General features: G+C 40.5%; 1 protein-coding gene across 6 annotated transcripts in view; it reads right to left on the bottom strand.

The window, feature by feature from the left end:
• LOC122552912 (rho guanine nucleotide exchange factor TIAM2) overlaps positions 1–14,859 on the bottom strand; it is a 370,627-nt gene that overhangs the window by 205,686 nt on the left and 150,082 nt on the right. For all 6 annotated transcript variants that reach the window (XM_043696131.1, XM_043696135.1, XM_043696133.1 and 3 more), the window contains one exon: positions 10,734–11,942. In XM_043696131.1, coding sequence (XP_043552066.1) covers positions 10,734–11,942 — 1,209 coding nt within the window. The remainder of the gene's footprint in view (positions 1–10,733; positions 11,943–14,859) is intronic.

The raw sequence follows: 14,859 nt of genomic DNA, 5'->3' as shown, positions 1-14,859 counted from the left end.
CACAGATTTACTACTCACTGGTTAAGAATTTCTCCTTATCTCGGTTCTATAGGTTCTCCCCTTTACTCTCAGGCTGTACCCTCAGGTCCTCATCTCTTCTGCCAATGGTAAGATCTCACCAACGTCCACTCTGTCCAGGACGTTCAGTATTCTGTAAATTTCAAATCAGTTCCCCTCTCATCCTTCTAAACACCATTGAGTATAGTCCCAGAGTCCTCAAATGTTCCGCTTATGTTAAGCCTTTCATCCCTGGGTTTATTCTAATGAACCTCCTCTGGACCCATTCCAGGGCCAATACATCCTTCCTGAGGGTATGGGGTCCAAAATTGCTCACAATATTCTAAATTTGGTCTGACCAGAGCCTGAAAAAGCTTCAGAAGTATATCTCTGCTTTTATATTCTAGCCCTCTCAAGATGAATGCTGAAAATGTGTTGCTGGAAAAGCGCAGCAGGTCAGGCAGCATCCAAGGAGCAGGAGAATCGACATTTCGGGTATGAGCCCTTCTTCAGGAATGAGGAGAGTGTGCCAAGCAGGCTAAGATAAAAGGTACGGAGGAGGGACTTGGGGGAGGGGCGTTGGAAATGCGATAGGTGGTAGGAGGTTAAGGTGAGGGTGATAGGCCGGAGTGGGGGTGGGGGTGGAGAGGTCAGGAAGAAGATTGCAGGTTAGGAAGGTAGTGCCAAGTTCGAGGGTTGGGACTGATACAAGGTGGAGGGAGGAGAAATGAGGAAACTGGAGGCAGGATGGTGGCTCAGGGGTTAGCACTGCTGCCTCACAGCACCAGGGACTCTGGTTAGATTCCAGCCTCAGTAGACTGTCTGTGTGGAGTTTGCACATTCTCCCAGTGTCTGCGTGGGTTTACTCCAGGTGCTCTGGTTTCCTCCCACAGTCCAAAGATGTGCAGGTAAATTGTCCATAGTTTTCAGGTATGTGTAGTTTGGGTGCATTAGTCAGGGGAAATGTATAGTAATAGGGTAGGGGAATGACTCTGGGTGGGATACTCTTCAGAGGGTTGGTGTGGACTTGTTGTGTTTCCACACTGTAAGGATTCCATGATTCCAAAGTTACTTGGCTTTTATCAATCCAAACCCGAACGTTCTCCAGATCATGCCAATGGCAGATGCAGACTGCTCCATTATCTGAAGAGTTGTGTGGGGTACTGACTATTATGCAATCAATGATCAACTCCAATTCTAACCCTATGATAGAGGAAAGTGACTGATGAAGCATCTGATACAGGTATGTCTTCAGTGATGCCTTGGGGCTGAGAAGATAGTTGTGCCACAATCACCTTTTTGTCTATGCTCGGTATGACCAGACTAATTAAAAGGAGGCTGACTGAGATTTTCCATGATTCGGAGATGCCGGTGTTGGACTGGCGTGTACAAAGTTAAAAATCACACAACACCAGGTTATAGTCCAACAGGTTTAATTGGAAGCACACTAGCTTTCGGAGCGATGCTCCATCATCAGGTGATTGTGGAGGGCTCGATCGCAACACAGAATTTATAGCAAAAATTTGCAGTGTGATGTAACTGAAATTATACATTGAAGAATTGATTGTCTGTTAAGCCTTCCATCTGTTAGAATACAGTGATAGTTTCACTTCTTTCATGTGTAAATCACAAAACCCATTTTTTTTTTAAAAAGTTGCATTCTCGGGTTAGCTATTGACAATGGCGATAGCTAGACAATATGTTGAAGGTGTTAGCCCCCTGTGTTCTCTGTCTATGACCTGATGTTTAGATTGATTCCAATCTAAAAAGTGAAATAACAGAGTTTTACATAAATTCATGCAGTTTTTGAGCTCAGAGTTCGACATGAATCTATGTGGTTTTTGAGTAAAGTGCAATGTAACTCTGAAAGTACCAGAAAAATTCACCACACACAATATATATGCGTGCATGTGGGTCTTTGTCTGTCTCTGTGTGTGTCTGTCTGAGGTGGGGGTTGTGAGTGTGAGAAAGTGTGAGTGTGTGTATATATAGTGAGTGCAGAGTGTCTTAAGTCTGTGAGGGGGTGCATGTGTGGGAATGTGTGTGTCTATAAGGGTGTGTGTGGGTGTCTGTGTGCGCGTATGTGTGTATCTGTGTCCGTGTGCATGTGAGAGTGTGTGTGTGTAGGAATATCTGTGTGTGTGTGTGTGTGTGTAGTGCAATGGTGATCACCTGTAATGTGACTTGAACCCAAGGTCCCGGTTGAGGCCCTCCCTATGGGTACCGAACTTAGCTATCAGCCTCTGCTCAGCCACTTTCCTCTGTTGCCTGTTCCTATACCTCGTTTATAGGAAGAGCGCACACTGATTAGGAACAGACACGGGACTGCTGGGTAAGTGAGGCTTCATATTTGGGTGGTTGCTTTACCCGAAACACTACTCAGTTAGTGTCTCCCACCCATCCTCCTCCTTTAACCAAAAGAAAAATTGTTCTGTATGCCAGACCAATAAGGTGACTAGTCTTTTTTTGTCACCTCTTTTAGTTTTCAATAGGCTCATTGGGAATTTAGAATAGTGGGAATGGAGGTTAGGGCAATTGAATGTTCCTCCTGCAGAATGTGGGAGGTAAGGGTCACCATTAGCGTCCCTGCTGACTGCATCTGTGGGAAGTGCACCCAATTCCTCAAAAACTGCATTTGGGAACTGGAGCTGGATGAACACTGGATCATTCAGGAGGCAGAGGGGGTTATTGAGAGGAGTTACAGGAAGGTAGTCACACCTCAGGTACAAGAAGAATGTAGATGGGTTAGTGTTGGGGACGGAAAAGGAACCCAGCAGGCAATGCAGGGATCCCTTGTGGCCATTCTCCTCAATGGGCATGCTGATTTGGATTCTGTTGTGGGGGATGATTTACCAGGGGTAAGCAATGGGGTACAGGTCTCTGGCAGAGTCTGTCCCTGTTGCTCAGAAAGGAAGGGGGAGGTCATTGAGGACTCCATAGTTAGGGGGACAGACAGGAGGTTCTGTGGGAATGAGTCAGACTCACGGTTGGTGTGTTGCCTCCCAGGTGCCAAGGTTCATGATGTCTCTGATCGTGTTTTTGGGATCTTTGTGGAGAAGGGGGAGCAGCCCCCAGTCCTGGCCCACATAGACACCAACAATATAGGTAGGAAGAAGAGATGGGAATTTAAGGCAGAAATTCAGGAAGCTGGGGTGAAAGTTTAGAGCTAGGACAAATAGAGTTGTTTTCTCTGGTGTGTTGCCTATGCCACGTGCTAGCGAGGTGAGGAATAGGTAGAGAGAGGAGTTGAGTACGTGGCTACAGGGATGGTGCAGGAGGGAGGTATTGGATTCCTGGATAATTGGGGCTCTTTCTGGGGTAGGTGGGACCTCTACAAACAGAATGGTCTACACCTGAATCAGAGGGGTACCAATATCCTTGGGGTGAGGGTGGGGGGGGGCGAAGGAGTTTGCTGATGCTCTTCGGGTAGGTTTACATTAATTCAGCCAGGGGATGGGAACCTAAATTGTAGTTACAGTACAGAGGAGGTTGAGAGTAGGGATGTCCAAAATAAGGTTTCAATGTTGCAAGAGGGGACTGGCAAAGTAAAGGTTGGTTTGAAATGCCAGGAGCATCTGGAATAAGGTGGGAGAACTTGCAACATGGGTCAATACTTGGGATTTTGATGTTGCAGCCATTTCAGAGATATCAGTAGAGCACAGACAGGAATGGTTGTTGCAGGTTCCGGGATTTAGATGTTTCATTAAGAACAGTGAAAACGATAGAAGAGGTGGTGGCGGTGTTGGGGGTGGTGGCGGTGTTGGGGGTGGTGGTGGGGGTTGGGGGGGGGGGGGGGAGCGGTGGCAGAACAGAAGCATCATTTTAAATTTATCTTCCATCTCTAATATAGAACAGTATGTCATAGTACTTCGCCCAAGGTATTGCAAAAATCTGAGGCAATAGTAAAAGGAATGACTTGGGGGAAGTGCGAAATGAATTTAAATGTCTTTTTCCAGTGTGAATACTGACAATGTTGTCGAGGAGAATACTGTGAAACAGGCTACTAGACTAGATGAGATTGAGGTTCACAAGGAGGTGGTGATAGAAATTCTGGAAAGTGTGAAAATAGATAAATACCCTGGGCCGAAACCAGGGAGGAGGTTTCTGAGCCTTTGGCATGTCGTCACTGTCTACAGGAATAGTGCCAGAAGACTAACGCTGTTCCCAGGTTCAAGACAACCCTGGTAATTATAGACCAGTGAGCTTTACTTGGGTTGTGGGTAAAGCGTTGGAAAAGGTTATGAGAGATAGAATTTATAATCCTCTCGATAGGAAAAAGATGATTAGGGATGGTCAGCCTAGTTTTGTGAAGGGTAGGTCATGCCTCTCAAGTGTTATTGAGTTCTTTGACATGGTGACCAAACAGGTGGATGAGGATAAAGACATTATGTTGTGTATAAAAATTTTAGTAAGGTGCTTGACAAGGTTTCCCATGGTGGGCTACTGCACAAAATATGGAAGCATGGAATAGTGGGCAATTTAGCAGCTTAGGTCAGAAATTGGCGAGCTGAAAAACAGACCGCAAGGATCTGTTTTGGGTCCACTGCTGTTTGTCATTTTTATAAACGACCTGGATGAGGGTGTAGAAGGATGCGCTAGTAAATCTGCAGACAATACGAAGGTTGGTACAGTTGTGAATAGTATTGAAGGATGTTGGAGGTTACAGTGGGACATAGATAAGCTGCAGAGCTAGGTTGAGGGGTGGCAAATGGAGTTTAATGCAGGAAAGTGTGAGGTGATTCACTTTGGAAGGAGCAACAGGAATGCAGAGTACTGGGTTAATGGTAAGATTCTTGTTAGTGCAGATAAGCAGAGAAATCAAAGTTGCCACCCAGGTTGATGGGGTTGTTAAACGGCATACCATGTGTTAGCTTTTACTAGTAGAGGGATAGAGTTTCAGAACCATGAGATCATGCTGCAGCTGTACAAAATTCTAGTGAGGTCACATTTGGAGTATTGTGTGAAGTTCTGGTAATCACATTATAGGAAGGATGTGGAAGCGTTGGAAAGGGTTTGGGGAGATTTACTAGGATGTTACCTGGTACGGAGGGAAGATCTTACGAGGTAAGGTTGAGGGACTTGAGGCTGTTTTCTTTAGAGAGAAGATGGTTAAACGTGACTTGATTGCGACATATAAGATGGTCAGAAGGTTAGATTGGGTGGACGGTGAGAGCCTTTTCTCTAGGATGGCAACGGCTAGCACACGGGGGCATAGCTTTAAGTTGAAGGGTGATGGATATAGGACAGATGGCAGAGGTAGTTTCTTTACTCAGAGTAGTAGGGGTGTGGAACACCTTGACTGCAACAGTTGTAGATTCACCAACCTTACGGGCATTTACATGGTCACTGGATAGGCATATGGACAAGAATGGAATAGTGCAAGTTAGATGGGCTTTGGATTAGTTTCACAGGACGGCGCAACATCGAGGGCCAAAGGGCCTGTACTGCACTGTTATGTTCTATGTTCTACGATTCCACAGAATCCTGAAGGTGGTTCAGCAGATAGATGGTTAACATGATATATGAGATACCTGCCTATTTTCTCTCAATTATGCTAATATTATAGTTGTGAGACTGTGCTGGAACTAAAGCCACAATTGGAATACTGCATGAAGTTCGGATTACCACACAATTAGAAAGAAGCAACTGTATTAGAGAAGAATTCGTTGAGCATGTTGACTGGAGAATTTTAGCTATGAGGTAAGATTAGATAGGCAAAACCTGTTTGTATGCAAACAGAGGAGACAGAAGGGCCAGCTAATTGAAATCCATAAAATTACATGTTGTTTAATTAGAATAATAGGAAAGCGTTACTCCACTTAGTTCAAGGATCCATGACCAAGGGGTACAGACTTAGGGTTAGAGCGTTGAGGGATTGATGATCTCAAACTTGCTGGATGGGGCAGTAGCAGCATTTTAAAAACTTTTTAAAAGAACTTTTGTGTGCATTTGAAGTGATGTAACCTATGAGACTATGACATCTATTATGGACTGAGAGCTGGAAAGTAGGATTAAGCTGGATGGCTCCTTCTAAGCAGAATTGTGTCCTTGCATGCTGTTCATTTTTGAGATTCTAATTTCTAGGGAAAAGGCTATTCATAATATAGTATAATGATTAATTATAATACTCAATAAAACTCAAGCACCACATTTATTGACAATGGCTATTTCCAGAGGCATGCCCATTTGGAATCCATGGAAAGAATAATTAAAAGGTATTTTCTATGACTTGATTTGGAGATGCCCGTTTTGGACTGGGAACATAATCACTTGATGAAGAAGCAGCGCTCAAAAAGCTTGTGCTTCCAAATAAACCTGTTGGACTATAATCTGGTGTTGTGTGATTTTTAACTTTCTATGACATGTTCGTGAATAAGGGGGAATAAATGCTAAATATTCTTAAATTATGAACTGTCAGTAAAAGGTAAAATTAGGCTCATTAAAGTAGTAGCCCAACATTTTAATAGATGAAAAATCAGATGGTCTTATGAAGGACTTTTAAAACAAAGTCAATGGAAGAGTTTAATCAGCACTGATTATAATGCACATATTCAATAGCTCAATAATGCAGCTAACAGAATCTTTCACGGATCTGTAAATTTATCTGTCAGAAAATGATCTTCTGCCTGTAACTGTTTGACAAACGTCCAACCACAGGCTTTGTCCCATCATCCCCAGCTCAGCAAGCCCTTTCATTACCCATTGAAACAGGGGAGATCTCATCTTCTGTCTCAAAGATAAGAAAACTAAATCGGTCCACCCAAGCTAACAGTGGAATGTCAATTCCTTTCTTCCCTTGTTTGCTTAAGTGGGTGCAGTTTAATAACATGCTGCATTTTCTACAAATGTTTTTCAGAGAATTCAGATTCTGAATTCTGGAACACCCAGCTGCAACCAAAGGTAGAGGGGAATGCAGCAGGGACAGGCCTCAGCCAGTAGTAACCCACTAAAAACAGGGAGAACTCTGCAGAATTTTTACCACAACATGCAAAAAAATAACTACTTCGGGTACCCGAGAAGGGTAGCCACCACAGCCTTGTCAAGGACAATTGGGAATGGACAATAAAAACTGGCCTATCAACTATACTCACATCTCAAGAGGGAGCAAATAAAAATCAATTCTTCCATTTGATGATAATTTTGAGCTGAAACCTGGATGTTCATAAATTTTTCAACATCTATGTCAGGCCAGTGGCCTAGATATTTGGAAATCAACGATGTCCAAAGTATGGTGGGGGCAGGGGGGAAATTGATCAGAACTGGTCATTTATCCAAAAATAGACATAAGGAAGATCAATTCCTCCCTCAGCATATCAAAAAGGTCAGAAAGAAAACAATCGGAGCACAAGACCTTCTTCACAATTTATATGTTCCCACAAGACTCTTACAGGAACTGCTTATAATGCCATGCCATGGAATATTTATCCACTAAAACACTTTTTGTGAAGTTTCTAATGTCAATATTTGATCTGGAAGTTAAATTGGTTTTTAACTGCTGTAGCTTGCTTAAACTTAAAATTCTTTGGATAAAAATCTCAAATATTTCAAGTCTAAAAATATAAGGGCTTAAAAACACAACTCAATTTTCAGGTTTGACCATAATACCAATTATTACAGCAAGTTTCTTATTCAACAAAATATAATTCTGGGCACAATCTTTGAATATTTTTAAAGCAAGGGTAGATATGATATTGAGAAGCAAGAGTGTGAAAGGTTATAGGAGCAGCTGAGAATGTGGAGTAATCAAATCAACCATGATCTTGCCGAATAGCAGAGCAGACTTGAAGGGCCAAAAATGTCCTTCTGCTCCTAATTTGTATGTTCAGATGTGTTATTGCAAGTGATTGGGATCATTGTTAAAAATGAACAGGAAACTCAGCAAAGGTGTATGCAGTTCTTTTCCCAAATGTCACGATGTTTTCACTAGAGCTCCTAATGAACATACACACAGTCTCAGCTTCTAAGGAATTTAATTTTTGGCATTTTGACTTTAGACTTATTTATAGATAACTGCAGCAGCTGAACAAACAACAAAAATAATTAACAAAAATTAAAATTTTGGTCAGAAGTTCTACATTTTATTCGTCAGAGCATTGAGTATAAGAGTTTGGAGATCATGTTGTGACAATGGTTTGGCCACTTTTGGAATGTTGTTTGTAATTCTGGTCTTCCCCCCAAGGAAGGATGTTGTGAAACTTGAATGGTTCAGAAAAGATTTACAAGGACATGGCCAGGGTTGGAGGGCTTGAGCTAAGGGAGAGGCTGAATAGCTGGAGCTGTTTTTTCCTGGAACGTCAGAGGCTGACGGGATATAAATTTATGAGGGGCATGGATAGGATAAATAGACACGGTCTTTTTCCTAGAGGTGAGGAAGCCCAGAACTAGAGGGCAAAGATTAGGATGGGGGGAAAGATTTAAAAGGGACCTAAGGGGCAACTGTTTCACACAGATGGTGGTGAGTGTATGGAATGAGCTGCCAGGGAAGTGGTGGAAGTTAGTACTACTACAACATTTAAAGGGCATTTGCATGAGTATATGAACAGGAATGGTTTAGACGGATAATGACCAAGTGCTGGCAAATGGAACTGGATTAATTTAGACTATCTGGTCGACATGGGCAAGTCAGACTGAAGGGTCCGTTTCCATGTTGTATATCTCAAATGACTCTGTAAAAATGTTATCAAGCATAAGGTGTGTGAATAATACACAGTTGATACTGATTGAAACACAGTCAAATGTATGTTTATCTGTTTAACTTGCAAGGCTGGTGTAATATTTAGCTAACGAGTGTAGAAGTGAATGGCCCTAGAACATATACTGGGTAGTTTTTTATTCACCCCACCATTGACTCCCAAAATGATAATGTTAGGTCATACAAGTCCGCTTATCAGGAGCAAAAAAATATTCAACTATCCAGTCCACAAGTTTAATCATCAACTCAGTTAACATTTGTAATAATAAACCTTATCCTGACTAACTTTACAAAACAATTATGTTTTGAAATAAACCTTCAACCCAAAGTAAACCAAAGAACTCTGGATAAATACTTTGGCTTGGAGAAATACCCACAAGCTTCAGTTGCCATGAGAAAAGAAACTTGACTGAAATCCATCAACATTTTCCCTCAGTACATCACAGCAAAGAGGCAGCTGTTGCTTGAGACACTGACACAAAGGTGCCATTGCCATCGAGAAACAAGGTCAGCTGCTCTTGTGTAAATAGTTAAACAAGATGCTGGTAAGATTTTGGTTTCTGTTCAAAAGAAAGGGAATAAAAATTGATTTTTTGGAAAGAGATTTAAGGAATGGAATGTCAGATGTTCATCTTGCTGGTTCTAAGCACATCTAGAAAACTCAAATGGATTGGAACAACTGGTAAAAGAATACTAGAAGTTTTGACATTGAATGATGGGGAGAAGGAAATTCTGCTGGTGAGCCAGGAGTGTCTATAGGCCTAGTTATTCAATGTTACAAAATCTGCCAGAAACTCAGCACACAATAAAAGGTTTTCAGAAGATATCTTTCAGTTGTATTACATTTATAATGCATATGTTGGTAAATCAACTCATGTTTGACAAGTTAACTTTAGACTGTTACAATAAAATCTTTAAAAAGTAAAATCTTGTCCACCAGTTTATTTGCATTAGTTGTTTTTAGTTCCCATGGGCATGATAACATTATTTTCCAGAAATAGATATTTTTGCTTTAGTCAATTACAACTTTAGCACAACACAGAGAAATGTAGACATCCAGACAGTACCTTTTCAGGGAGGGAAGATGCATTCAGCAGCATCTTTTCTGTATCAAATAATGACCATGACAAGGTACAGAACATAGATAGATGTATTTTTATATTTATTTATTAACATAAAGGGGCATAGAATACAATAGCTGGGAGGTTAAGATGGAATGGTAAAGGACATTGGTTAGACAACAACTGGAACAGTGGTGTAGTTCTGGTCTCTACACTATTGAAAGGATGTGATTGTATTGGAGAGTGTATAAAAGAAATTCATAAGGATGTTGCCTAAACTGGAACGATTCAGCTATAAAGAGAGAGACGAGGGCTCTTTTCCTTGGGGGAAGAGAAGCTGAAATACCATAGCATACAAGGTTATGGGTCAGGTACTGGGAAGTGAGTAGTAGACAGGTGTTGGGTGACTAGCACAGACTTGATGGGCTTCCTCCCATGATATATTTTAGCTATCACATTCACTCCTAAAAGTCTTTGCAGCTAGTAAAAGCATTTCATTGCTTCCCAAAAAAATGGGGGGGGGGGGGGGTGGAAACCAGTAAGCAAATGGAATACAACTTTGAAACATTTTTTTTTAAATTATATATTCAAATATAATAGAGAATAAAATTTAAACAAAGATAGAGATAGGACATGGATCAAGAAGCAAATCAGAAAAAAAACATGAAGTGACAAGGTGATCAGAATTACATAATGGTCTTTATTTTAGTAATTCTGGCAATAAAATTGATGCTAATATTTGAAAGGCTTTGTTACCATAACAGCAGCAGATTTTAGCTCTGCAGCACAGGAGCGCAAAAACGTAAACTAGCATGGAACCTGTTCTGAAGACTGAAGGTTAAATTTTAAAACTCACATTTGACAATCTGTTAACAGTTCTAGCATCAAAGTATTCCTCTTCTGATAGCATTTAGTGTATATACCATTTTAAATTAGAACAGTGTGGTAATTCTCAAACTCCACCAAACCAAAAGATTACTTGCCTGTAGTTTCCTCTTCTTTCTTGTAAGGCTGCCAGTCCAAGCACTTAAACGCCGCATTCGACCTTTTAGAGCAACTCTTGAAGAGCCATCCTCAGACAGGTGCTTGGGCTTGCGACACGGAAGTGTATAATAGGTATATTGTGTGTTTCCTCTACCCTCTTCATCAGATAGAGCACTCATGCAGTTGGAAAATGTACTCTCAAACAAATTGTGAGGATTAAAAGCCATGTTTCTGTAGCCATCTGAAAATTCATTCCCTGAGGGTATGGAAAGTCCTACAGCAGCATCATTGTATAGCATTTGCAAAGAAGAGAGAGATGATCTTTGGAAGAGATGGTCATTATTTGGTAAAATGCTTTCAAGATTACTTGCCTCAGTAGCTTTCTCAATTATGTGCATTTTATCATAATCGCTGGTGTATGCATTGTGTCCCCAAGGCAACTCTGGCCAAGAATACTCAGAGCTGATCGAGCTGCCTTTGCTTGATTTTAATCGCTCCTCACCAAGCAAAGAACTCTGGTCCATGAGGTTTCCTTTACTACCATCAATTTGTACATTATTTTGTTTACTTGATTCCATTGCAAGAGAATATCTCAAAAGTTGAACTGGCCCATGGGATTCATCACAGGGTGCTTTGCTGCCAGCATCACCATTGCCACTATGAAACTCAACCCTTATGTCCCCATCAAATTTTCCCAGAGTTTTGATAAGAACCTTTGGACTGCTTTCTCCTTCTGGTTTCTTGAATGGAGTTATATTTTCAGCTATCCTGTGTCCATTTAAGACAAAGTCATTGTACTCTGGAGCTTTAGTATGATTGTCTGTTTTGTTAAGATAAAAGCAGCCAAAATTGTTTGCAGATAATTTATCATTCCCATGATATTTCCCCATGTGACCCTGATGGCACCTGGTATATGCTTTGCTACTACCCATCATTGACTCATTTTGACATGAAGAACGATTGAAAGTGTATCGTTGGTTGCTTTTGTGCTGAGAAAGGCAATTTTTGCCCAGAGATCTTGCTTTGTAACCTATGTTGCTGCCACTATAGCCCCAGCCAAAAGAAGAGCGTGATTTTTCTTCATTGGCGTGAACACTTCGAATTTTCAGAGCACATGACTTCTGCCTGCCAACAGGCATCGACTTCCCCTCAATGTTACCTTTAGTTCCTTGCAGATTGTACTGGCTGTCTGAGTTACCCATCTTGCACTGAGGATAAGGAAGAAAATAGCAAACAGTTATCTCAAAAAATGAACAGTAACTAATTATTTTTGTTACTTTGCAGAAATAGTATTAAAATGTATCCAATTTTGAAGTCAGTTCCAGCATGCAGTTGTAAACAGAATTATCAATTAATGCAGGAAAACAAGTCTTAAATATCTTAGAATAAACACCTGGGAAAGTCAGTTTCAATGGGATTACATTTCTGGAAGTCCCATAGATAAAAGAATCTCTAAATGGTTTTGACATAGTAGCACCAGACTTGACTTAGTGTAAGACAGTAAGAGATATTCTTTAAAAATCGACATTCCACAGTTCAAATATTTATAGACAGTCAAGTCTCCTTTGTTACTTCACATTTGTACAATTACAAGATGCAATTTAAGCTGGAATGCCAGGGCATTTATCAGTAATCTTAATTACTGTAAATAACAAACACATCCATCAGGTATCGTGAGTCTGAATAAATTTGTTACCATGCAATTTCCAATTGCTACTACAGGCTGTGAATCAGTTTTTATATCTGTATGCAAATGCTTTGTACATAAGTCAGAATACATTGCAGAACAACAAAGCAGCAATTTCTAAACGCAGGAAATGTTCGTATATTGCATCATTAAAGCTATACCCTCATTTGAGATCACATTCAAAAGTATGAATGTTCATAAGTCAGATGTTCATAAATTGAAGATCCCCTTTTGTACATTAATACTTTTATGGTGGAAATGGCTATTGAAACTCACTATACATTCAAACATATTCTCTCAAAATGTGTTCAGTTTTTTTTCCATTTTTAACATACAAAGTTTGGAGTCAAACAAAATAAAGACACCATCTTTCACAACAAAAAAATTACACTTGCTTTCTTAACATCTTTAATGGAATCGTAGAACCAGTGAATGATTTTAATACAGAAAGCTGCCAATCAGGCTACTACGACTATGCCAGCTCTTTACAAAAGCAACTTTACTAATCCTACACAGCCACTCTCCACACTCATGCAAATTTTGAGGTTATCTATGTGTTAGCAAAATTATGAAGGATCATTTAAATGGCTGTAAATTGAAGAGGGGAATGTTCAACAAGACTGGGTGCCTTTGTAACTAGTCGATGAAAGGAAGTGTACCAGTACAGTGGACAGTAAAGAAGGTAAGCTTTATTCTGGCCTTCATGGTGAAGGATTAGCATACAGGAATAAAGGTGTCTTACTGCAATCATTCAGGGCATTGGTGAGGCTATACTTGGACTCGCGTGTGCGGTTTTAGTCTCCTTATCTGAAGGAAGATGTCCTTGCTATCGAGAGAGTGCAGTGAACGTTTATCAGATTGATTCCTGGGACAGCAGGAGAAACATACAAAATGATTGAGTTAATTAGAATTATATTTACTGGAGTTTAAAAGAATGAGGTGGGATCTCATTTAAAGAAGCTTTAAATTCTAATGGACTAGAGATATTAGATGCAGGGTGTTCCCAATTGTGGAGTTACTGCCAAATAGGGGTTATAATTTAAGGATAAGGGGTAAACTTTGTAGGCCTGAGATGAGGAGAAATTTCTCCTCCCAGACAGCAGTAAATTTGTGGAATTCATCAGCACAAAAAGTGGCTGAGACCAATACTTTATTTTTGAGGATGAGATAGATATAGCTCTTGTAGCTAAAGAGGTCAAGGAATATTGGGGAGGACGGATTTAGGGTACTGAGCTCCATAATGAGCTATGATTATGTTGAATGGTGCAGCAGGCTCAAAGGGGTTCGAATGGCTACTTGTGCCCCTATGTTTTAAGCTAATGGGAACAGTTAAGACCAGAACCCTCAATTTTGAATACCTCTATTGAATTTCCTCCAAACAGAAGAACTCCAGCTACTCCTATCTATCCTCATAACTGAAGTCTCTCATACCTGAGAACCAGTCCACTTTGACTGCTACATGTTCACATATTCCATTATCCATTCTATGACTTATGCTCCTTACAATTTGTAATATTTCCAAGCTTTCGTGTCATGTACAAATTTTGAAGTCATGCCCAATACACTCAAGTCTCAGCATTAATATACAGAGAAAAGCTTGAGGTCCTGATAGTGACCCCATGGAGAACCTAACCTAATGTGAATATCAACGACTCACTACGGGTGATTGCGTTCCATCTCGAACCTATCCGTTTGTGTTGCCACTTGTGTTTTTGCTCCGTAAAAGACTTGCCAAAGTGAAATCAATGCTGCACTTTAAGAAAGGCTTACTTAAAGTCCATGTACACCACGTCAACCACATTACCCTCAACAATCCTGTTACTCAGCAACAACATTCTTGCTTTTTGTTTTAAGACAGAGATAGATTCTGGATCATTAGGGGAAATAGATGAATACAGGGAAAGGTCAGACAGTAAACACGAGGAATGCCAGATCAATGAGCCTACTGAATGGTGGAACAGGCTTGGGCAGCCAAATGGCTTACTCCTGTTCTTATTTCTTACAGTTAAACAATCTCAAAGTTAGTTAAACATGATTTGTCCTTAAATTCTTACAGACTTTCTTAATTGATTCATATTTGTCCAAGTGACTGCTAATTTTGCCTCAGATTATCATTCTTAAACTTCTTCATGACTGAGTTTTAAACATTTGTAATGCTCCAATTCTCTGGCACCAGTCTTGTATTTCAACAGGATTGCAAAATCATTGTCTCAACCTCTGCAATTTTCTCTGCTTCCTTCAGCATCCTCAAATGCACCTCACCTGGTCCTAGTAACGTGCATACAAGCAGCCTTTTTAATGCATCCTTTTAGTTATTGTTAACCCAAGTAGCATCTCAAGTACTTACTATTTCATGCTTTTGACAGTATCTTTCTATTACAATCCCATGTGATGGTACTACTGGACAAGCCATAACCAGAATATATTTGTTTGCTTTT

The sequence above is a fragment of the Chiloscyllium plagiosum genome, chromosome 9 (assembly GCF_004010195.1).
Source record: "Chiloscyllium plagiosum isolate BGI_BamShark_2017 chromosome 9, ASM401019v2, whole genome shotgun sequence".
In the NCBI taxonomy this organism is placed as follows: domain Eukaryota; kingdom Metazoa; phylum Chordata; class Chondrichthyes; order Orectolobiformes; family Hemiscylliidae; genus Chiloscyllium; species Chiloscyllium plagiosum.
This window is presented reverse-complemented; position numbering and strand designations above follow the sequence as displayed.